We start from the raw sequence: 26,462 nt of genomic DNA on the forward strand, positions 1-26,462 counted from the left end.
GACAGAGGAATACCCAGCAGATAAAGGAACAGGATAAATGCCCACCAAACCAAACAAAAGAAGAAGAGATAGGGAATCTACCTGATAAAGAATTCCGAATAATGATAGTGAAATTGATCCAAAATCTTGAAATCAAAATGAAATCACAGATAAATAGCCTGGAGACAAGGATTGAGAAGATGCAAGAAAGGTTTAACAAGGACCTCAAAGAAATAAAAAAGAGTCAGTATATAATGAATAATGCAAAAAAAATGAAACCAAAAACACTCTGGAGGCAAGAAATAGTAGAATAACAGAGGCAGAAGATAGGATTAGTGAATTAGAAGATAGAATGGTAGAAATAAATGAATCAGAGAGGAAAAAAGAAAAACGAATTAAAAGAAATGAGGACAATCTCAGAGACCTCCAGGACAATATTAAATGCTACAACATTCGAATCATAGGGGTCCCAGAAGAAGAAGACAAAAAGAAAGACCATGAGAAAATACTTGAGGAGATAATAGGTGAAAACTTCCCTAAAATGGGGAAGGAAATAATCACCCAAGTCCAAGAAACACAGAGAGTCCCAAACAGGATAAACCCAAGGCGAAACACCCCAAGACACATATTAATCAAATTAACAAAGATCAAACACAAAGAACAAATATTAAAAGCAGCAAGGGGAAAACAACAAATAACACACAAGGGAATTCCCATTAGGATAACAGCTGATCTTTCAATAGAAACTCTTCAAGCCAGGAGGGAATGGCAAGACATACTTAAAGTGATGAAAGAAAATAACCTACAGCCCAGATTATTGTACCCAGCAAGGATCTCATTCAAATATGAAGGAGAAATCAAAAGCTTCTCAGACAAGCAAAAGTTGAGAGAATTCAGCACCACCAAACCAGCTCTCCAACAAATACTAAAGGATATTCTCTAGACAGGAAACACAAAAACAGTGTATAAACTCGAACCCAAAACAATAAAGTAAATGGCAACGGGATCATACTTAACAGTAATTACCTTAAATGTAAATGGGTTGAATGCCCCAACCAAAAGACAAAGACTGGCTGAATGGATACAAAAACAAGACCCCTACATATGTTGTCTACAAGAGACCCACCTCAAAACAGGGGACACATACAGACTGAAAGTGAAGGGCTGGAAAAAGATTTTCCATGCAAATAGGGACCAAAAGAAAGCAGGAGTAGCAATACTTATATCAGATAAAATTGACTTTAAAACAAAGGCTGTGAAAAGAGACAAAGATGGTCACTACCTAATGATCAAAGGATAAATCCAAGAAGAAGATATAACAATTATAAATATATATGCACCCAACACGGGAGCGCCGCAATATGTAAGACAAATGCTAACAAGTATGAAAGGAGAAATTAACAATAACACAGTAATAGTGGGAGACTTTAATACCCCACTCACACCTATGGATAGATCAACTAAACAGAAAATTAACAAGGAAACACAAACGTTAAAAGATACAATAGACCAGTTAGACCTAATTGATATCTATAGGACATTTCATCCCAAAACAATGAATTACACCTTTTTCTCAAGCGCACATGGAACCTCTCCAAGATAGATCACATCCTGGGCCATAAATCTAGCCTTGGTAAATTCAAAAAAATAGAAATCATTCCAAGCATCTTTTCTGACCACAATGCAGTAAGATTAGATCTCAATTACAGGAGAAAAACTAATAAAAATTCCAACATATGGAGGCTGAACAACACGCTGCTGAATAACCAACAAATCACAGAAGAAATCAAAAAAGAAATCAAAATTTAAATAGAAACTAATGAACATGAAAACACAACAACTCAAAACCTGTGGGACACCTTAAAAGCAGTCCTAAGGGGAAAATTCATAGCAATACAGGCATTCCTAAAGAAACAAGAAAAAAGTCAAATAAATAACCTAACCCTACACCTAAAGCAACTAGAAAAGGAAGAAATGAAGAACCCCAGGGTTAGTAGAAGGAAAGAAATCTTAAAAATTAGGGCAGAAATAAATGCAAAAGAAACAAAAGAGACCATAGCAAAAATCAACAAAGCCAAAAGCTGGTTCTTTGAAAGGATAAATAAAATTGACAAACCATTAGCCAGACTCATCAAGAAACAAAGGGAGAAAAATCAAATCAATAAAATTAGAAATGAAAACGGAGAGATCACAACAGACAACACAGAAATACAAAGGATCATAAGAGACTACTATCAACAATTATATGCCAATAAAATGGACAACGTGGAAGAAATGGACAAATTCTTAGAAAAGTACAACTTTCCAAAACTCGACCAGGAAGAAATAGAAAATCTTAACAGACCCATCGCAAGCACGGAAATTGAAACTGTAATCAAAAATCTTCCAGCAAACAAAAGCCCAGGTCCAGATGGCTTCACAGCTGAATTCTACCAAAAATTTAGAGAAGAGCTAACACCGATCCTGCTCAAACTCTTCCAGAAAATTGCAGAGGAAGGTAAACTTCCAAACTCATTCTATGAGGCCACCATCACCCTAATACCAAAACCTGACAAAGATCCCACAAAAAAAGAAAACTACAGGCCAATATCACTGAAGAACATAGATGCAAAAATCCTTAACAAAATTCTAACAATCAGAATCCAACAACACATTAAAAAGATCATACACCATGACCAAGTGGGCTTTATCCCAGGGATGCAAGGATTCTTCAATATCCGCAAATCAATCAATGTTATACACCACATTAACAAATTGAAAAACAAGAACCATATGATTATCTCAATAGATGCAGAGAAAGCCTTTGACAAAATTCAACATCCATTTATGATAAGAACTCTCCAGAAAGCAGGAATAGAAGGAACATACCTCAACATAATAAAAGCTATATATGACAAACCCATAGCAAACATTATCCTCAATGGTAAAAAATTGAAAGCATTTCCTCTAAAGTCAGGAACAAGACAAGGGTGCCCACTTTCACCATTACTATTCAACATAGTTTTGGAAGTTTTGGCCACAGCAATCAAAGCAGAAAAAGAAATAAAAGGAATCCAAATTGGAAAAGAAGAAGTAAAACTCTCACTGTTTGCAGATGACATGATCCTTTACATAGAAAACCCTAAAGACACCACCAGAAAATTACTAGAACTAATCAATGATTATAGTAAAGTCTCAGGATATAAAATCAACACACAAAAATCCCTTGCATTCCTATACACTAATAATGAGAAAACTGAAAGAGAAATTAAGGAAACAATTCCATTCACCATTGCAACGGAAAGAATAAAATACTTAGGAATATATCTACCTAAAGAAACTAAAGACCTATATATAAAAAACTATAAAACACTGGTGAAAGAAATCAAAGAGGACACTAATAGATGGAGAAATATACCATGTTCATGGATTGGAAGAATAAATATAGTGAAAATGAGTATACTACCCAAAGCAATTTATAGATTCAATGCAATCCCTATCAAGCTACCAACGGTATTCTTCACAGAGCTAGAACAAATAATTTCACAATTTGTATGGAAATACAAAAAACCCCGAATAGCCAAAGCTATCTTGAGAAAGAAGAATGGAACTGGAGGAATCAACCTACCTGACTTCAGGCTCTATTACAAAGCCACAGTTATCAAGACAGTATGGTACTGGCACAAAGACAGAAATATTGATCAATGGAACAAACTAGAAAGCCCAGAGATAAATCCACGCACCTATGGACACCTTATCTTTGACAAAGGAGGCAAGAATATACAATGGACAAAAGACAGTCTCTTTAACAAGTGGTGCTGGGAAAACTGGTCAACCACTTGTAAAAGAATGAAACTAGAACACTTTCTAACACCTTACACAAAAATAAACTCAAAATGGATTAAAGATCTAAACGTAAGACCAGAAACTATAAAACTCCTAGAGGAGAACATAGGCAAAACACTCTCCAACATACATCACAGCAGGATCCCCTATGACCCATCTCCCAGAATACTGGAAATAAAAGCAAAAATAAACAAATGGGACCTAATTAAACTTAAAAGCTTCTGCACAACAAAGGAAACTATTAGCAAGGTGAAAAGGCAGCCTTCAGAATGGGAGCAAATAATAGCAAATGAAGCAACGGACAAACAACTCATCTCACAAATATACAAGCAACTCCTACAGCTCAACTCCAGAAAAATAAATGACCCAATCCAAAAATGGGCCAAAGAACTAAATAGACATTTCTCCAAAGAAGACATACAGATGGCTAACAAACACATGAAAAGATGCTCAACATCACTCATTATCAGAGAAATGCAAGTCAAAACCACTATGAGGTACCATCTCACGCCAGTCAGAATGGCTGTGATCCAAAAGTCTACAAGTAATAAATGCTGGAGAGGGTGTGGAGAAAAGGCAACTCTTTTACACTGTTGGTGGGAATGCAAACTAGTACAGCCACTATGGAGAACAGTGTGGAGATTCCTTAAAAAACTGGAAATAGAACTGCCTTATGATCCAGCAATCCCACTGCTGGGCATACACACTGAGGAAACCAGAAGGGAAAGAGACACGTGTACCCCAATGTTCATTGCAGCACTGTTTATAATAGCCAGGACATGGAAGCAACCTAGATGCCCATCAGCAGATGAATGGATAAGAAAGCAGTGGTACATATACACAATGGAGTATTACTCAGCCATTAAAAAGAATACATTTGAATCTGTTCTAATGAGATGGATGAAACTGGAACCTATTATACAGAGTGAAGTAAGCCAGAAAGAAAAACACCAATACAGTATACTAACACATATATATGGAATTTAGAAAGATGGTAACAATAACCTTGTGTACGAGACTGCAAAAGAGACACTGATGTATAGATCAGTCTTATGGACTCTGTGGGAGAGGGAGAGGGTGGGGAGAATTGGGAGAATAGCATTGAAACATGTATAATATCATGTATGAAACGAGATGCCATTCCAGGTTCCATGCACGGTACTGGATGCTTGGGGCTGGTACACTGGGATGACCCAGAGGGAGGGTAGGGGAAGGAGGAGGGTTCAGGATGGGGAACGTGGGTATACCTGTGGCGGATTCATTTCGATATTTGGCAAAACTAATACAATATTGTAAAGTTTAAAAATAAAATAAAATTTTAAAAAATGTTAAAAAAAAAAAAGAGGTTGCATGTGACATCGGTCAATATTATAAAGGAATATGAATCCTCCTGTACATTCCTGCTATATATTGTTCATGATTCCCAGTCAGAACCATTGATTTTCTACATAAGTGATGATGTGTTGATCACAAATGAATCCTCTTATTCATTTAATCTTGATATTAGCATCCTAGAACAGCACTAAGGATTTTAAAAAGAAAAAGAACAATGGTACCTTTTCTTCTTATCAACCGCATGTATTTTTGCTTCTTTCTTTACTAAAAACTCCACCATTTGCCCTCTCCTTTCATGTATCGCAAGTAACAGTGGTGTCAGGTCATCCTGTAAAACAGGGAAAACCATTTCTAATGTACACAGTTAACCTATTTCTTTTGTGTGTGTGTGTCATTTTTTTTTCTTTTTTTAAAACATAAATTTATTTATCTTAATTGGAGGTTACTTTCTAAACTGAAATTAAAGTCATGCAAAAGATTCTCTGAACTTAAAAATAAAGAAAATAAATGAAAGACAGCCCCCTCCTCATTGCCCAGTTCACCTTCTTTCTCTTTAATATGCTCCTCCTCTGGGCCTTCCCTGGTGGTCCTGTGGCTAAATGTCAAGCTCCCAATGCAGGGGGTGCAGGTATCATTTAGCTACTGTATCAACTGCATATTTTAGGGACAATGCTGAGGCAGAAATATAGAATACTATCTGTAGCATGCATAACTTATCCAACGATGACCATGAGTAAACTCAAAAGGTTTACAGACATTCCAGTGGGAATATTCTTCTCTACATGAACATTCAAAGAGAGAAACTTTTTTTTTTTCTTTTTCAAAAAGTCAACTGTGGGAACCCTGTTTTACTGCGTTCTCAGAAATGTCTCCTGGAATTTAATCTTACTCATTCTTTCTTCCTTGCTTGCTCTTTCCACTGCCATTCCTTAAGTTAGACATTCTGGCTGAGAGGTCAGCATTAGCTAGATGCTAACTGCATGCAGAATGAGTGCCCTCCCCAGCTTATCTTCAAAGACCCTTCTTGATGACTCTCATGTGATTACCTCCAGACCACCAGGAGGAAGCTTCCAAAATCCTAGAGTTCTGGTGTCTGCCTTGCTTTACTGCTCTTAGTTAAAGATTGGAACGTAAAATTACCAATAAATACATGCTCAACCTTTTCTCGGGGAGTTGCTCTTCCACCAGCTCCCCCTGTGCTGTCTCTTATAATCTTGTGTGTTTGTGAGACTTATTCAGTGCGAAACTGCCACAACCAACTTAAAAATTCTAATTTGAAAAATTCAATCCCATTCTTAAGAGTTTTTTTAAATATGAAATCAATTATAGATTAATTAGACTGTCTTTAAAAACCTTCAAATATTTATCAAAATAAACTATCAATCAAAAATTGGAAACTCAGATGCTTATGGATGGAAAGCTGATGACCTGAGTAAGTGAAAAAGCCAGGTGAGACCAGTAACCCCAAAAACACATGTCCCAAACAGAAGGGGTGGCCTCTGCACACAGACCAAGAAGTAGGATGGGCTCAAGGGGGTCCAGATTTGGTCCTTGGAGAAGCCTGAACTTCTGCATGAGCCTCCTAAATTTGAAATGTTGACTCAATGTGTGGAGGTAAACTAAACATATCCAAGGACCATGTTTGGTTTATGGCCAACCTTTGGTTTTATGTTTGCTGTTTCCAAACAGGTGTGTATAAAGCAAATATTTGTATGTGAAACCTTTCCTTTCTTTAGTATCATATGTTTCACAGAAAACGTGGGTCCCAATATGTAATAAATACAGCTATTAAGACTCATAATTCAATTAAACATAAATTATATTAAAAAGACTCATAATTCACAGTCAAGAATGTTTCCACTGCCTGTTGAAACTACAGTCTATCTCTAGAATTCTTCTAGATTGTTAATAAAATGGATCATAAGTTTCCAAGCCTGCTGAAAATAAATGCTTAAAACAATTCCCCTCTGTACTGTTACTAACTTCACAGGTTTTAAAGCTCTCATCTGCTTATGCCAGGGATCAGCAATTCTAACAGACACACTGCAAGAGTCTGTCCTGAAGCTGACACCAAAAAAGGCTCATGAGTTACTATTACTGCAGTCAGGAAAACCCTGTTGGTAACAAACATCTGTTGACCTAATGACCTGGATGATAAGCGAAGGTGCAAAATCCTTAAAGGTCAGACTCTACAGACAAAGTGACTTCGCCATGAGCAAGTCGCTAAAGACTCTCAGAGTGTCACTGAATGATGAGTGGTTGGAAGGAAAAGGAGTTATCGTTCAAGCCCATAGATACTGCCAAAGATACACTTTTTAATGTCTCAAACACAGGGGCAAAGAAAAAGTCAGGCTAATATTGTTGGAAAGGAGGGAGCTGATGGAAGTAGCTAGCACTGATCAAACTCCAATGCTTCAGGAGACTACTTTCTTTTGTGGAGGGTGCATTTAGAAATTACATATACAATACATGTACATGTAGGAGGGAGGGAGCTAAGATGGCGGAGGAGTAGGACGGGGAGAACACTTTCTCCCCCACAAATTTATCAAAAGAACATTTAAACGCCGAGTAAATTCCACAAAACAACTTCTGAATGCTGGCAGAGGACATCAGGCACCCAGAAAAGCAACCCAAGTCTTCAAAAGGAGGTAGGAAAAAATATAAAAGACAAAAAAAGACACAAAAGAGAGAGGGACAGAATTCTATCCCGGGAAGGGAGTCTTAAAAAGAGAGAAGTTTCCAAACACCAGGAAACCTCCTCACTGCCGAATCTGTGCCAAGCCTTGGAAGCACAGAGGGCAACATAACATGGAGGAAAAATAAATAATTAAAACCTGCAGATTGCGAGCCCTATGGTAACTCCCCCAGCAGAGAAGCAGCGCAGATGTCTGCACATGCCACTAGCAAGCGGGGGCTGGGCAGGGAGGCATGGCACAGGCTGCATCGCTTAGACTAAGGATCTGGCCTGAATACCCCAAGCGCTATCTAAGCAGAATAATTTGGGCTAGCAAACCAGACTGTGGGATATCTACCACGTGAAAAGCCAGCCCTAACCTAAGACACCGCCAGGCCCATGCACGGAACAAAGGACTGAACAGAGATAGCCGGCTGCAGACCATCCCCCTCTGGTGACAAGCAGCCAGAGCCAGAAGGGGGCAATCGCAGCCCCAGAGAGACATTATCTATAAAACTGTAAACAGGCTTTTTTGCTAACTAAAACTTCTTGGGGGTCTGGACGGTCAACATCCGCCTGAGAAGGTGCACTGGTTGTACACCTAGATAACCAAGCAGCGGGGAGGCGATAAGTTGCAGCAATCGCGCTCGCCAAACACCTCATCACCTGAGCTGCTCGGACCTGGGAAGGGCACAAAACGCAGGCCCAACTGAGTCTGCGCCTCTGAGGACTACCGGAGTGCCTGAACCTGAGCGGCTTGGACCCGGGAGGTGCAAGCAGCCCAGGGCCGGCCGTGGATGGTTCCCAGCAGAGCAACCTAGACCCTGAGCAGTGTGGGCAGGGAGGCTACACGCGCCGTGAGTGGGGGCAGACCCAGTGTGGCTGAGGCACTGCGAGCACACTCTAGTGTTATTTGTTTGCAGGATCCCGCCCCCCGCCACCCCACAGCATGACTGAACAAGTGAACCTAAAAAAAAAAAAGTGTCCACCACTGTCCCCTTTGTGTCAGGGCAGAAACCAGACACTGAAGAGACCAGCAAACAGAAGAAGCAATAACAGAGGGAACCGCCTTGGAAGCTACAGGCAATAGATTAAACCCTGTGGTTAGTACCGACTACATAGGAAGGGGCCTATAGATCTTGAGAAATATAAGTCAGACCAAGGAACTAGCCAAAAATGAACTGACCCCACAATACTCACAACAAAACCAGAGAAAGTCCTAGATATATTTTTACGATCATTCTTTCTTTTTTTTTTTAATTTTTTTAAAAAAATTTAAGTCCTCTATTATTCCTTTAATTTTCACTTTTATAATCTACTATTACTTTGCAAAAAAAAAAAAAGACCATTTTTTTAAAGCAAACTTCATATATATATATATATATTTTTTATAATTTTTGTGATCTTGTTTTTGTTTTTGTTTTTTCTTCTTCTTTTATATAACATTTTATATCTGAAATTCCAAACTCTACTCTAGATTTTTAATTTATGCTTTTTGGTATTTGTTATCAATTTTGTACCTATATTTTCTTTATAATTTTTGAGACTTTGTTTTTGTTTGTTTTTTTTTTCTCTCTCTTTCTTTTTCTTCTTTTTTTTTTTTTAACATTGTATTTTTGAAATTCCAAGCTCTACTCTAGATGTTTAACTTTTGCTTTTTGGTATTTGTTATCAGTTTTGTACCTATATTTTCTTTATAATTTTTGCGACTTTGTTTGGCTTTCTTTGTTTGTTTGTTTGTTTCTCTCTTTCTTTTCCTTCTTCTTTTTTTTTTTTTTTATTATTAGACATTTGAGTGTGTACCTCTCTGGGGGTATAAAGCAATATTACATTGAAGTTTTTTTTTTAATTTAATTTTATTTAAAAAAAATTTTTTTTTAATTGTATTTTATTTTTAAACTTTACAATATTGTATTAGTTTTGCCAAATATCGAAATGAATCCGCCACAGGTATACCTGTGCTTCCCATCCTGAACCCTCCTCCCTCCTCCCTCCCCCACCCTCCCTCCGGGTCGTCCCAGTGCACCAGCCCCAAGCATCCAGTACTGTGCATCGAACCTGGACTGGCGACTCGTTTCATACATGATATTATACATATTTCAATGCTATTCTGCCAAATCTTCCCACCCTCTCCCTCTCCCACAGAGTCCATAAGACTGATCTATACATCAGTGTCTCTTTTGCAGTCTCGTACACAGGGTTATTGTTACCATCTTTCTAAATTCCATATATATGTGTTAGTATACTGTATTGGTGTTTTTCTTTCTGGCTTACTTCACTCTGTATAATAGGCTCCAGTTTCATCCACCTCATTAGAACTGATTCAAATGTATTCTTTTTAATGGCTGAGTAATACTCCATTGTGTATATGTACTACAGCTTTTTTATCCATTCATCTGCTGATGGGCATCTAGGTTGCTTCCATGTCCTGGCTATTATAAACAGTGCTACGATGAACATTGGGGTACACGTGTCTCTTTAACATTGTATTTTTGAAATTTCAAACTCTATTCTAGATTTTTAATTTTTGCTTTTATGTATTTGTTACCAATTTTGTACCTTTAAGAACCCAATCTTCAATACCCATTTTTCACTAGGGAGTGAGATTACTGGCTTGACTGCTCTCTCTCCCTTTGGACTCTCCTTTTTCTCCACCAGGTCGCCTATGTCTCCTCCCTAACCCCTCTCGACTCTACCCAACTCTGTGAATTTCTGTGTGTTCACTTAGAGAACTGATTACTGGCTGGATTTGTCTCCCTCCTTTTCATTCCCCACTTTTATCCTCCTGGCCACCTCTGTCTCCTTCCTCCTTTTTCTCTTCTCTGTATAACTCTGTGAACATCTCTGAGCAGTCCAATTGTGGAGTGCACATAAGGAAGTGATTACTGGCTAGCCCACTCTCTCCTCTATTGATTCCACCTCAACTCATTTGGGTCACCTCTAACTCCCTCCTCCCTCTTCTCTTCTCCATGTAAGGCTGTGAACCTCTCTGAGTGACCCTCAGGGTGGAGAAATGTTTCATCTTTAATGTAGATGTTTTATCAATGGTGCTGTATAGAAGGAGAAGTTTTGAAACTACTGTAAAAATAAGACCAATAACTGGAAGCAGGAGGCTTAAGTCCAAACCCTGACTCCAGGGAACTCCTGACTCCAGGGATCATAAATTGACAGGAGCTCATCAAATGGCTCCATACATACACTGAAACCAAGCACCACACAAGGGCCAACAAGTTCCAGGGCAAGACATACCAAGCAAATTCTCCAGCAACACAGGAACACAGCCCTGAGCTCCAAGACACAGGCTGCCCAAAGTCACCCCAAAACCATAGACATCTCATAACTAATTACTGGACACTTCATTGTACTCCAGAGAGAAAAAATCCAGCTCCACCCACCAGAACACTGACATAAGCTTCCCTAACCAAGAAACCTTGACAAGCCACCTGTACAAACCCACACACAGTGAGGAAATGCCACAATAAAGAGAACTCCACAAACTGCCAGAATACAGAAAGGACACCCCAAACTCAGCAATTTAAACAAGATGAAGAGACAGAGGAATACCCAGCAGATAAAGGAACAGGATAAATGCCCACCAAACCAAACAAAAGAAGAAGAGATAGGGAATCTACCTGATAAAGAATTCCGAATAATGATAGTGAAATTGATCCAAAATCTTGAAATCAAAATGAAATCACAGATAAATAGCCTGGAGACAAGGATTGAGAAGATGCAAGAAAGGTTTAACAAGGACCTCAAAGAAATAAAAAAGAGTCAGTATATAATGAATAATGCAAAAAAAATGAAACCAAAAACACTCTGGAGGCAAGAAATAGTAGAATAACAGAGGCAGAAGATAGGATTAGTGAATTAGAAGATAGAATGGTAGAAATAAATGAATCAGAGAGGAAAAAAGAAAAACGAATTAAAAGAAATGAGGACAATCTCAGAGACCTCCAGGACAATATTAAATGCTACAACATTCGAATCATAGGGGTCCCAGAAGAAGAAGACAAAAAGAAAGACCATGAGAAAATACTTGAGGAGATAATAGGTGAAAACTTCCCTAAAATGGGGAAGGAAATAATCACCCAAGTCCAAGAAACACAGAGAGTCCCAAACAGGATAAACCCAAGGCGAAACACCCCAAGACACATATTAATCAAATTAACAAAGATCAAACACAAAGAACAAATATTAAAAGCAGCAAGGGGAAAACAACAAATAACACACAAGGGAATTCCCATTAGGATAACAGCTGATCTTTCAACAGAAATTCTTCAAGCCAGGAGGGAATGGCAGGACATACTTAAAGTGATGAAAGAAAATAACCTACAGCCCAGATTATTGTACCCAGCAAGGATCTCATTCAATATGAAGGAGAAATCAAAAGCTTTACAGACAAGCAAAAGCTGTGAGAATTCAGCACCACCAAACCAGCTCTCCAACAAATACTAAAGGATATTCTCTAGACAGGAAACACAAAAACGGTGTATAAATTCAAACCCAAAACAATAAAGTAAATGGCAACAGGATCATACTTATCAGTAATTACCTTAAATGTAAATGGGTTGAATGCCCCAACCAAAAGACAAAGACTGGCTGAATGGATACAAAAACAAGACCCCTACATATGTTGTCTACAAGAGACCCACCTCAAAACAGGGGACACATACAGACTGAAAGTGAAGGGCTGGAAAAAGATTTTCCATGCAAATAGGGACCAAAAGAAAGCAGGAGTAGCAATACTCATATCAGATAAAATAGACTTTAAAACAAAGGCTGTGAAGAGAGACAAAGACGGTCACTACATAATGATCAAAGGATCAATTCAAGAAGAAGATATAACAATTATAAATATATATGCACCCAACACGGGAGCACCGCAATATGTAAGACAAATGCTAACAAGTATGAAAGGAGAAATTAACAATAACACAATAATAGTGGGAGACGTTAATACCCCCATTCACACCTATGGATAGATCAACTAAACAGAAAATTAACAAGGAAACACAAACTTTAAACGATACAATAGGCCAGTTAGACCTAATTGATATCTATAAGACATTTCATCCCAAAACAATGAATTTCACCTTTTTCTCAAGTGCACATGGAACCTTCTCCAGGATAGATCACATCCTAGGGCATAAATCTAGCCTTGGTAAATTCAAAAAATTTGAAATCATTCCAAGCATCTTTTCTGACCACAATGCAGTAAGATTAGATCTCAATTACAGGAGAAAAACTATTAAAAATTCCAACATATGGAGGCTGAACAACACGCTGCTAAATAACCAACAAATCACAGAAGAAATCAAAAAAGAAATCAAAATTTGCATAGAAACGAATGAAAATGAAAACAAAACAACCCAAAACCTGTGGGACACTGTAAAAGCAGTCCTAAGGGGAAAGTTCATAGCAATACAGGCATACCTCAAGAAAGAAGAAAAATGTCAAATAAATAACCTAAATCTACACCTAAAGCAACTAGAAAAGGAAAAAATGAAGAACCCCAGGGTTAGTAGAAGGAAAGAAATCTTAAAAAATAGGGCAGAAATAAATGCAAAAGAAACAAAAGAGACCATAACAAAAATCAACAAAGCCAAAAGCTGATTCTTTGAAAGGATAAATAAAATTGACAAACCATTAGCCAGATTCATCAAGAAACAAAGGGAGAAAAATCAAATCAATAAAATTAGAAATGAAAATGGAGAGATCACAACAGACAACACAGAAATACAAAGGATCACAAGAGACTATCAGCAATTATATGCCAATAAAATGGTCAACGTGGAAGAAATGGACAAATTCTTAGAAAAGTACAACTTTCCAAAACTGGACCAGGAAGAAATAGAAAATCTTAACAGACCCATCACAAGCACGGAAATTGAAACTGTAATCAGAAATCTTCCAGCAAACAAAAGCCCAGGTCCAGATGGCTTCACAGCTGAATTCTACCAAAAATTTAGAGAAGAGCTAACACCTATCCTACTCAAACCCTTCCAGAAAATTGCAGAGGAAAGTAAACTTCCAAACTCATTCTATAAGGCCACCATCACCCTAATATGAAAACTTGACAAAGATGCCACACACACACACACACACACAAACTAGAGGCCAATATCACTGATGAACATAGATGCAAAAATCCTTAACAAAATTTTAGCAATCAGTATCCAACAACACATTAAAAAGATCATACACCATGACCAAGTGGGCTTTATCCCAGGGATGCAAGGATTCTTCAATATCCACAAATTAATGTAATACATCACATTAAAAAATTGAAAAATAAAAACCATATGATTATCTCAATAGATGCAGAGAAAGCCTTTGACAAAATTCAACATCCATTTATGATAAATTTCCTCCAGAAAGCAGGAATAGAAGGAACATACCTCAACATAATAAAAGCTATATATGACAAACCCACAGCAAACATTATCCTCAATGGTGAAAAATTGAAAGCATTTCCTCTAAAGTCAGGAACAAGACAAGGGTGCCCACTTTCACCATTACTATTCAACATAGTTCTGGAAGTTTTGGCCATAGCAATCAAAGCAGAAAAAGAAATAAAAGGAATCCAAATTGGAAAAGAAGAAGTAAAACTCTCACTGTTTGCAGATGACATGATCCTCTACATAGAAAACCCTAAAGACTCCACCAGAAAATTACTAGAATTAATCAATGAATATAGTGAAGTTGTAGGATATAAAATTAACACAGAGAAATCTCTTGCATTCCTATAAACTAATAATGAGAAAACAGAAAGAGAAATTAAGGAAACAACTCCATTCACCATTGCAACCAAAAGAATAAAATACTTAGGAATATATCTACCTAAAGAAACTAAAGACCTATATATAGAAAACTATAAAACACTGGTGAAAGAAATCAAAGAGGACACTAATAGATGGAGAAATATACCATGTTCATGGATTGGAAGAATCAATATAGTGAAAGTGAGTATACTACCCAAAACAATTTATATATTCAATGCGATCCCTATCAAGCTACCAACGGTATTCTTCACAGAGCTAGAACAAATAATTTCACAATTTGTATGGAAATACAAAAAACCTCGAATAGCCAAAGTAATCTTGAGAAAGAAAAATGGAACTGGAGGAATCAACCTGCCTGACTTCAGGCTCTACTACAAAGCCACAGTCATCAAGACAGTATGGTACTGGCACAAAGACAGAAATATAGATCAATGGAACAAACTAGAAAGCCCAGAGATAAATCCATGCACATATGGACACCTTATCTTTGACAAAGGAGGCAAGAATATACAATGGATTAAAGACAATCTCTTTAACAAGTGGTGCTGGGAAAACTGGTCAACCACTTGTAAAAGAATGAAACTAGAGCACTTTCTAACACCATACACAAAAATAAACTCAAAATGGATTAAAGATCTCAATGTAAGACCAGAAACTATAAAACTCCTAGAGGAGAACATAGGCAAAACACTCTCCGACATACATCACAGCAGGATCCTCTATGACCCACCTCCCAGAATATTGGAAATAAAAGCAAAAATAAACAAATGGGACTTAATTAAACTTAAAAGCTTCTGCATAACAAAGGAAACTATAAGCAAGGTGAAAAGACAGCCTTCAGAATGGGAGAAAATAATAGCAAATGAAGCAACTGACAAACAACTAATCTCAAAAATATATAAGCAACTTCTACAGCTCAATTCTAGAAAAATAAATGACCCAATCCAAAAATGGGCCAAAGAACTAAATAGACATTTCTCCAAAGAAGACATACAGATGGCTAACAAACACATGAAAAGATGCTCAACATCACTCATTATCAGAGAAATGCAAATCAAAACCACTATGAGGTACCATTTCATGCCAGTCAGCATGGCTGCGATCCATAAGTCTACAAGTAATAAATGCTGGAGAGGGTGTGGAGAAAAGGGAACCCTCTTACACTGTTGGTGGGAATGCAAACTAGTACAGCCACTATGGAGAACAGTGTGGAGATTCCTTAAAAAACTGAAAATAGAACTGCCTTATGATCCGGCAATCCCACTGCTGGGCATACAGAATTGAAAGAGACACGTGTACTCCAATGTTCATTGCAGCACTGTTTATAATAGCCGGGACATGGAAGCAACCTAGATGTCCATCAACAGATGAATGGATAAGAAAGCAGTGGTACATATACACAATGGAGTATTACTCAGCCATTAAAAAGAATACATTTGAATTAGTTCTAATGAGATGGATGAAACTGGAGCCTATTATACAGAGTGAAGTAAGCCAGAAAGAAAAACACCAATACAGTATTCTAACCCATATATATGGAATTTAAAAAGATGGTAACATTAATCCTGTGTACGAGACAGCAAAAGAGACACAGATATATAGAACAGTCTTTTGGACTCTGTGGGAGAGGGTGAGGGTGGGATGATTTGGGAGAATGGCATTGAAATACGTATAATATCATATATGGAATGAGTCGCCAGTCCAGGTTCGATGCATGATACTGGATGCTTGGGGCTGGTGCACTGGGACGACCCAGAGGGATGGTATGGGGAGGGAGGAGGGAGAAGTGTTCAGGATGGGGAACACATGTATACCTGTGGCGGATTCATTTCGATATTTGGCAAAACAAATACAATATTATAAAGTTTAAAAATAAAATAAAATTTTAAAAAAAAGAAATTACATGTATTCACTCCATCGTTATTCATCAAGGATTGGATCAGAATCTCAAGGGAATATTTCTAAATACACACGTCCAAGCGTTCCTTGATTTACTCAGTCAAAATTTACAGGGAACACCCTAGGCTTATACATTTTTAAAATAAGTTTTCCCAAATAATTGTGATTCACCAGCAGAATATAGCTGAGAATTAGTGCAGCAACCACTTGTCTCATCTCTTACTCACACAGCTAATTCCTTCTCTTACATGAAGGTTTGAATAAAAAAGAAAAGTCTAAGAGGCAAGAGTCATCAAAGCTGCAATTTTTTAAGGTTTCCTGGGTAAACAGTGGTAGAACAGGGACTAGTAAACCCAAAAGGCAACCTGATCTCATTATTTATAAACCACTTACTTCCTTCCCATCAAGACATTCTAGATTGGAGAGCAGAGTCTAGACTCTTATCTAAGTGGATATTTCTGCCAGAATAGGATATTAGCAGGTAGTTATTTGCTCTTCCCTCTTAATTCACACTTAATCACCACCTGTTGACTGTCAGTCTGGTTTCATCAGAGTCTTCTTAAAACTGGCACCTAGGCAAGTTTACAGTTCACTCACAATCTTTTTCAAAATGACAACTATTATCCCTGAAAACTGAAAAGCATATAAGAAATATATAAACTGAAGGGAATAAAAAGCACAAACCAAAATCTCGGGACTTCCGTGGTGGTCCTGTGACTGGGTCTCAGTGCTCCCAGGAAAGAGGGCCTGGGTTCGACCCCTGGTCAGGAAACTATATCCTACATGCTGAAACGAAGCCCAGATCAGCCAAATAAATAAATATTTAAAAAAAATAAATCCTCGTCTTGGCATTTCCCAACTGACAAAATTCCAGCTTGACTTGCATTTTTCACTTGCTTGCTCCTTTTCCTTTCCTTTTACCCTCTTAAGACTTGGACAATGAGAGAGAAACTGTGCTTATATAAACCAATTTTCATAAAATGGGAATTTGTGAACAGCAGCAAGATTTCTAATATGTTGTAAAATGCTTTCTTTATGTTTGAATTTTAAGACAAAGTCTACTGAGGCAAATTTTGCTTTACTGTGTTATTTTAGACTGATTACAAAAAAAAAAAAAAAACTTAAGTGGGGGAAAATATTTGGAAAATGTTTTACCTTTAACAGGACTTCCCTGGTGGCTCAGATGGTAAAGTGTCTGCCTACAATGCGGGAGACCCGGGTTCGATCCCTGGGTTGGGAAGATCCCCTGGAGAAGGAAATGGCAACCCACTCCAGTATTCTTGCCTGGAAAATCCCATGGATGGAGGAGCCTGGTTGGCTACTGTACATGGGGTTGCAAAGAGTCGGACACGACTGAGCAACTTCACTATTTTACCTTTAACAAGTGCAGTGTTACAACGAGTAACAACCATAAACACATAAAGGAATGCTTTACTCTCTAATCCTTGAGAAATATCATGATTTAAAGTGAAATCGTAGACAATTTGGTTCCTTCAAAATACTTTCACTCAGGGAAGGCTGGAGCTTCCAAAGATGGAAAACTGAGCCCACCTGTGAGAGTGAAGGGAGTTCCTGGCGGGGCTGCAGCTGCAGGACTTCACGTGTGTCCTGGAGAAAGCAGGAGGTGTGGCTTCGCCATCACCAGCTCCACATGCACAGCTGCAACCCCACCAAGGAGCTCCTGGGGCTGAGCGTGGGAGACCCCGAGGTGTACATCGCAAACCAAGCAGTCACCAGCACAAGTGAACGCCCTTGCTGGGAGTCAAACATGACCTGACCCTCTTGGCCAGATCTCAGAACCGGGGTCCTGCAGGGCTCAGGGGTCCAGGCCTGCTGCCTCCCAGGCCCATTTGCACTCACCCGGCTCCCCCTCATGGGCATTGGGTCTCCTTCCTCCTCCCACCCACTCCCAGGGGCACCCATTCCCTGAGCCCCTGGAAGCAGCCACTCCTCACATCACTTCATTCCCCCCAGGCCTTCATCATTTGTGGGCTCTGAGCCTACCACCCACTCCCAGGCACGTTCTGATGAGAAATCTTCCTTCTGGGATAGATGGTTGGCTGGGAGACAGAGCTTTGCCCTCTCTGTGGGCTCCAACATTTTCCCCCACCCCCTGCAGTGGCTTTGGAGTTGTTTCCATGGTAACAGGGCTTGATGGACACTATTCAGTTTACCTATTTACATAGTTAGAAATAAAACACTTCTAGTTTAAAAAAATGCTTTGCAGAATGCCGAGCGGAGGAGGCAGGAACCCGTAGGCAAGCAGGAGCTGGGTGGGGACCATGGCCGGGATCACCACCATCGAGGCGGTGAAGCGCAAGATCCAGGTTCTGCAGCAGCAGGCCGATGATGCACAGGAGAGGGCCGAGCGCCTCCAGCGGGAAGTGGAGGGAGAAAGACGGGCCCGAGAACAGGCTGAGGCTGAGGTGGCCTCCTTGAACCGTAGGATCCAGCTGGTCGAAGAGGAGCTGGACCGAGCTCAAGAGCGCCTGGCCACTGCCCTGCAAAAGCTGGAGGAAGCTGAGAAAGCTGCTGATGAGAGTGAGAGAGGTATGAAGGTTATTGAAAACCGAGCCTTAAAAGATGAAGAAAAAATGGAACTCCAGGAAATCCAACTCAAAGAAGCTAAGCACATTGCAGAAGAGGCAGACAGGAAGTATGAAGAGGTGGCTCGCAAGTTGGTGATTATTGAGGGAGACTTGGAGCGCACAGAGGAGCGAGCCGAGCTGGCAGAGTCCCGTTGCCGAGAGATGAATGAGCAAATCAAACTGATGGACCAGAACCTGAAGTGTCTGAGTGCTGCTGAAGAAAAGTACTCTCAAAAAGAAGACAAATATAAGGAAGAGATAAAGATTCTTACCGATAAACTCAAGGAGGCAGAGACCCGTGCTGAATTTGCTGAGAGATCGGTAGCCAAGCTGGAAAAGACAATTGATGATTTGGAAGATAAACTGAAATGCACCAAAGAGGAGCACCTCTGTACACAAAGGATGCTGGACCAGACTCTGCTTGACCTGAATGAGATGTAGAGCACCCCAGCCCCGCCCTGCCGCTGCTCCTCCCTCTCACCCCGACCCCGACTCTGAAGCTGACCTTTATTTAAACTGAGGGCTGATCTTTAACTGGAAGGCTGCTTTCTCCTTTCGCCACCTCTCCCACCCCCTACTCCTGTGTCCTTTTCGCCAAACTGTCTCTGCCTCTCCCCAGAGATTCCAGTTGGGCTAGAGGCTGAGCACCTTTGGGAACAACGTTTAACGGAATGTGAGCACAATGCAAAGTGTCTTTAAAAGCATGTTGTGATGTACACATTTTGTAATTACCTTTTTTGTTGTTGATGTAACAACCATTTGTAAAAAAACATTCCAGATAATTCCATAGTTCTGAAGCAGCAGTCTAATCTCTTTCTCACTTTTGGAAGGTAACATTTCAGCTTAATGCATATTGCCTTCTCCAGAGAGAAAGGGAAAAGGTTTGGGCCTGCCTTACTGAGAGCCTAGCAGTCCAGAGAAAGGCTCCATTTGAGGAAACCTCATTGCCCTGTAAAAAGTACCTGCCAAACCAGAAAGATCATTCCAGGAGGAGTTACCAAAAAAAAAAAAAAAAGTGCTGTTCAGGTTTTCAGCTTTACAGTATCTTTGGACAACCTTTTTTTTTTTTTCTTTTTTCTTTTTTCATCAGAAGCGACCAAACAATTAAGATGGTGAAACCTCTGAGGCCAAATCCTTGTCCTAGCTCTACCCTGTTCCCAACTGCTCACAGAATGGATCATGTGCCTCTTATGTTGAAGTGACCACTTATTTGCTCTCCTGCCTCCTTGAAAGAAAGGAAAGAAAATTATGTTTTGCCACTGATTTAGCCATATGAATCTCATCTCATCATCCTTTTCTGGGTCTGAAGCTGCTGTCTCTAAAAGTGCCATCTCATTGTGCTTTGTATCGGTTAGTGCTGGAGAAATCTTGAAAAGCATATGTACAAAACTTTTAAAATTTTATATTATTTTGGAACTTTGCTTCTTTGGGGTTGAGGCACACTGGTCACCCCTCTGCCTGTAAGAGCTCTCTACAGTCTGTGGGCTAGCAGTGTGCTGATCTTTTAAAGTTTCTTTCCCTACCCAATCCCCCTTTTTTGATGAGGTTTCAGTGAGGTCTGTTAGGTGTGCATCCTGCAGCTTAATTGGCTTAAAATGTTCTCTCCTTTGGTGTCTCTTTGGGGACCAACTGGGAGAAAAAAAAACCCAATAGTGTAACCATTTTGATACTGAAAATTGATAAATGTCTTTTTGAAATAAAGAACCAATACCTCCAAAAAAAAAAAAAATGCTTTGCAAATATTTTGTAAATAAAGTTAGTTGAGATATACCTTGTTCCTGGCTTCTATATTGGTGTTGCAGGAAAGCAGCTTTGCTGCAAGTGATATATTCTGGCAAAAGACAGCGTAGTGGAGAGCAGTGTTCCCACAGACGTCCATGACATTTGGGTCAGCACCATGCTCCAGCAGAAGAGTCGCACACTCCTCTTCTTGGCATTCTATGGCCTGTCAGTGTTGCACCAAGAAACAGAGTGTAAATTCTAGGAATTCAAAGTAAACAGTCCACAAGCTTCACCAGTTTGCTACATTTAATGAGATGAATTCACTTTTAGTGTCAGTAGTTAAATCACATCCACCTCGTGTGGACACGGTTCACTGCCCCGTACCTTCATCAGTGCTGTCCTGTTTTCATTGTCACATAGGTTATGCAGGCATTTTCTCTCCAGGAGCAGAGTGACCACTGCTGAATGGCCATTGGCACAGGCCACGTGGAGGGCAGTCTTATGAAAGCAAGAGGAGTTTTCAGGAAACTTTAGTGTTACTGTTTCAAAACAAACAATTGTTCCTGTGATTGAAAACATTCAATAGCATGCTATTCCTATGGCTCTAAAACAAATATTTTGTTTCCTTCTGGAGAAAGAACATTATATATTAGCATTAGCTCTTCTTAACACAATAATGAAAGAACAATTTACTTGAATAGAATGACCATGACCTTGAGATTCAGCTCAACTTGGGTTTGAATTTGACTTTCACTCTGTCACTTAGCTGTCGCTCAGCCTCTCTGTGCCTCTCACAGGACAGCACTGCGATGCTTAAATGAGATTCATGCAAAGAGTTTACAACCATTCCTAGCACAGGTAACAGCTCAGTACCTGTTAGGTAATATAATCATACTTATTACTATTACTACTATTTTACAAGGACAACATCTCAATGAAGTCAAAGGATATCATACCTCCTTTGCAGATACATTTTGAGGATTAGAGACAACACTGTGCTTCAATGATTCTAATACCTTCATTTTCTGACATTTTAACGTCTCTGACATTGGAATGAAATTTGTAATTTACAATATCTGTACAACTATAATTGGTAGCATTTTTGTTTGCTCATTTCTCATTTTTCCTGTTGATCTAATTACCATAAGGTCTTTTTGTCTAAGGTTGCTTCTTTTTAATTAAAATACAGATGATGCACATTACTTATATGTTACAGGTACACAACATAGTGATTCACAATTTTTATAGGTCATACTCCATTTAAAGTTATTATATGATATTTGCTATATTCCCCATGTTGTACAATACATCCCAGTAGCTGGCAAGATTTTAGTTCCCCCACCAGGTATCGAACTCTGGGCCCACAGCAGTGAGTCTTAACCACTGGATGACCAAGGAACTTCCTAGATTCCCTTGACTTCTGAAAAGGCTGAAAGTCGTCAGAAAATATCAATCCTCAAAAAAATTCTAAATAAAAATTGGAAGTGAGAAATCATTTTTATCCATGCCACATTCCTATTAGTGCCAAAAAGACAAGCCTTGTCTGCTAATCCGACTTGCCTATAGACAGCTTGATCTATAGAGAGTTTTAAATTTTTTATGTTGTTAAAATGTTAAATCAACATCCAGATTTTCTTTTTTTTTCCTTTTCTTTTTTTGTTTTTTTTTTTTTGATGCCGAAATCCAGGAAACTCCAGAATTCTTACTTTTGAAACCATTCTTAGAAAGGTCTTTGGGGTGGGAGGGAGGCTCACAAAGAAGGGAATATATGTATACTGACAACGGATTTATGATGTTATACAGCAGAAAACAACACAACATTGTAAAGCAATTATTCTCCAATTAAAAAAATTAAGGTTAAGAAACAGTAGAAATAGGAAAAACAGAACGTCTCTGTCAGCAGATAAAATTGTATAAATAGGAATCTGAGTTTTATTCTGGTACTTTTCTCACTGTGCATATTTGAAATGTTTGATCCATACTCTATCTGAAACTTTTTGGTGAGATAAAAATTGAGTTACTTTTCTCTTTTACCAGGTTATTTCTCCACCATCTACACACAGTTTATCATTTCTAATAGAAAAAGTCATCATTTTCAAGTTCTAAAGTTTTACATACATTTGGGTGTTTGGGCATTCTGTTCCATTCATTTATCTATCTTTTCAGTTGTTAGTAAACAAACACTTTATAGGCACTTATAGCACATTTTGACATCTAGAAGGGCAAATCTTCCTCTACTATACAAAACTTTTAATTTCATCACAACAATTAAAGACAGCATATGTAATCCAAAATCTTTAAAACCATGAAATGTTGATTTGCTTTAAATACAGAAAGACCATACATCCTAAGAAAATGTCTTCCTATTCAAGGACACAGCCAGCTTCCTACTTCAAAGCTGTCTTCTATGGTCCTTCAGCAAAGAACACATATACCTAAGTGTACACTAATATAAAATGGATATTGAATTGTATCTGAAGAATTTTTAATCCAGAAGTTGATTTGGCATGGGAATTACTTTGCTCAACTATGCAGTTTTCTGTAATATATAACCTTATGGTATAAAAAATGTATACATTAAAAATAAGATATTGACAACATCAGAAATCTGGCCACTGCCATGATCCACAACAGATGATCCATGAAGAAGTGCTTTCATAAATCGCATGAGAAAAAATGTGAGAGCCAGAATGTTCAGAAGATTTCTTGAAGGCTATGTAACTTGAGAGCTGTTACTCATGAGTACACCATGCTAACCCATGCAAAGAAAAAGTAGGAGGAAGAAAGGAAAAACAGATGCTATTCATGTTTCATTTCATTTCTGTGATTACCAACATTCAGGTAATGACTTCAAAACTATCAGTAAAGCTGTATAAGGGGAATTATAAGTGGGTCCAAAACCAGCGAAGGCTTTTTGCTGCCTATAAAGTCTGTGGGGTGCTGGATCCCAGGAAGGTATCCAGGAGCCTTGGAAGGGAAACTCACAGGAGGGATCTCTGCCAGGCCCTTCCACCCTGCTTACCTGTTCATCTTGTCCCTGTCGTTCAGGTCATTTTTTCCAAACAACAGAACATGCTGCACTTTGGCTATGTTACCCACAATGGCAGCTTTGTGGATCTTTCTGAGGTCTTTGTCTCAGATGAGGTTCCCGGGCTGGACGTTGATTCCATGATCTCTGTCTCTCACCGGGTTGATGGAGGAGCCAAAGGTTGGCACACCCTTCTTACTCCTGAAGCCAAAAATCTTCATCACAGAGCCTACAGACTCCAAACACACCTCACCTCTCCCTCAGCTCTTCACAGCCCCCTAAACCCAACACGAGCACTACAGGTAAGCCAGAGCCATCCCACCACAACCTCCCAGCTGGGAAGCTCAACAGTTTGGAATCTTTCATCGCAGAATGATCGTTGCTAAGCAACACCTCTAAACACATTGCCCATGCTCACAGAGGCCTGGCGAGCCAGCCCAGTGCTCATATGCAAGAACTATAAGTTCATTTCCTGAAAGAAATAAACAATATCAATAAACCCTTACCTAAATTAAGAAGGAAAGAGAGGAAACTGAAATACAGAAATGAAAGTGACATTATAACTGTATAACTGTCAAAATAACTATAGTATCCAAAGCAATCTACAGATTCAGTGGAATTTCTATCAAATTATCAATGGCATTTTTCACACCACTAGAACAAAAATTTTTACAGTGTGTATGGAAATGAAAGACCCCAAATAGACAAAGCAATCTTGAGAAAGAAAAGCTCAATGCTTGGGGCTAGTGCACTGGGATGACCCAGAGGGATGGTATGGGGAGGGAGGAGGGTTCAGGACGGGGAGCACATGTATAACTGTGATGGATTCATTTTGATATTTGGCAAAACTAATACAATTATGTAAAGTTTAAAAATAAAATAAAATAAAAAGAAAAGCAAGAGCCGACAGAATCAGGTACCCTGACTTCAGACTACTCTGCAAGCTTCAGTAATCAAAACACAGTACTAGCACAAAAACAGAAACATATTGAATGGTCAATGGAACAAGAAGAAAGTCCAGAGAGAAACCTATGTACCTGTGGTCAATTAATCTAGGATAAAGGAGGCAGGACTACACAAAGGAGAGAAGACAGCCCCTTCAATAAGTGGTGCTGAGAAAACTCAACAGCTACATGTATAAGAAGGAAATTAGAACACTCCCTAACATCATACACAAAAATAAACTCAAAATGGACTAAACACCTAAGTATAAGACAGGTCCTGTAAAACTCAGTGGAGAATATAGGCAGAACACACTCTGACATAAATTACAGCAGGATCTTTTTTCATCCACCTCTTAGAGTAATGAAAATAAAAACAGAAATAAGCAAATGGGATATAATTCAACTTAAAAGCTTTTGCACAGTGCAGGAAATCATAAACAAGACAGACGACAACCCACAGAATATTTGCAAGTGATGCAATTGACAAGGGATTAATCTCCAACATATTCAAACAGCTCAGATAGCTCAATATCAAAAAGCAAACAACCTGGTCAAAAAATGAGTATAAGATCTAAATACACATTTCTGTAAGGAACACCTACAGACGACCAAAAAGCACATGAGGGATGCTCAGAAAGGATGCTCCATATCACTAATTACTATAGAAATGCTGAAATACTATAATAACGTATCATTTCACACCAATCAAAATAGCCACCATCAAAAAATATACAAACAATAAATGCTGGAGAGAGTGTGGAGAAAAAGGAATCCTTCTACACTGCTTATGGAATGCAACTAGGTACACCCACTGTAGAAAACTCTATAAAGATTGCTATAAAAAACTAAATATAGAGTTGCCATATGATTCAGCAATCTCAGTCCTGGGCATATATTTGGAGAAAACCATAATTCAAAAAGGTACATGCACCATAATGTTCACTGCAGAACTATTTGCAATAGCCAAGACACTGAAGCAACCTAAATGTCCATCAACAGAAGAATGGAAAAGAAGATGTGGTATACACACACACACACACACACACACACACACACAATGAAAATGGAATATTAGTTGGCCATAAAAAGAAATAATGGCATTTGCAGCAACACAGATGGATCTCAAAATTACAATACTAAGTGAAGTAACTCAGACAGAGAAAAACAAGTATCACATCACTTCCATGTGGAATTTAATAAAAATAAACTTATTTACACAACAGAAACCAACTCAAAATATCTCAAAATCAAATTATGATTATAAAAGGGGAAACATGAGGGGAAGGACAAATTAGGAGATTGGGAATAACATATATACACTATTTTCTAGTAGTCATGTATGGATATGAGAGTTGTACAATAAAGAAGGCTAACTGCCGAAGAACTAATGCTTTTGAACTCTGTTGTTGGAAGTAGACTCTTGAGAGTCCTTGGGCTGCAAGGAGATTAAACCAGTCAATCCTAAAGGAGATCAATCCTGAATATCCATTGGAAGGACTGATGTTGAGGCTGAAGCCCCAGTACTTTAGCCACTTGATGGGAAGAGCTGACTCATCAGAAAAGACCCTTATGCTGGGAAAGATGGAAGGCAGGAGGAGAAAGGGGACAACAGAGGATGAGAGGGTTGGATAACATCACCAAATCAATGGGCATGAATTTGAGCTAACCCCACAAGATAGTGGA

The 26,462-nt window shown here is 38.8% G+C and overlaps 2 protein-coding genes across 3 annotated transcripts in view; one reads left to right on the forward strand and one right to left on the reverse strand.

Moving 5' to 3' along the window:
* LOC133240982 (putative ankyrin repeat domain-containing protein 19) overlaps positions 1-21,581 on the reverse strand; it is a 33,636-nt gene extending 12,055 nt beyond the window's left edge. The window contains exons 1-3 of the mRNA XM_061405951.1: positions 21,192-21,581; positions 20,857-21,030; positions 5,361-5,467 (exon numbers count right to left, since the gene is read on the reverse strand). Of these exons, the coding sequence (XP_061261935.1) occupies positions 5,361-5,467; positions 20,857-21,030; positions 21,192-21,386 (476 nt within the window). The 5' untranslated portion in view covers positions 21,387-21,581. The remainder of the gene's footprint in view (positions 1-5,360; positions 5,468-20,856; positions 21,031-21,191) is intronic.
* Positions 18,730-19,572, forward strand: LOC133240981 (tropomyosin alpha-3 chain-like). Of its 2 annotated transcripts, XM_061405950.1 has the most exons (2): positions 18,844-18,911; positions 19,046-19,572. In XM_061405950.1, the coding sequence occupies exons 1-2, from the start codon at positions 18,844-18,846 to the stop codon at positions 19,524-19,526; spliced, it is 549 nt and encodes a 182-aa protein (XP_061261934.1). In that variant the 3' UTR covers positions 19,527-19,572. The 2 variants fall into 2 exon arrangements, with proteins under 2 accessions (XP_061261933.1, XP_061261934.1); XM_061405949.1 differs by having other exon boundaries at positions 18,730-19,572.
* Positions 21,582-26,462: the final 4,881 nt, after the last annotated feature.

The sequence above is a fragment of the Bos javanicus genome, chromosome 29, assembly GCF_032452875.1.
Source record: "Bos javanicus breed banteng chromosome 29, ARS-OSU_banteng_1.0, whole genome shotgun sequence".
NCBI lineage: Eukaryota > Metazoa > Chordata > Mammalia > Artiodactyla > Bovidae > Bos > Bos javanicus.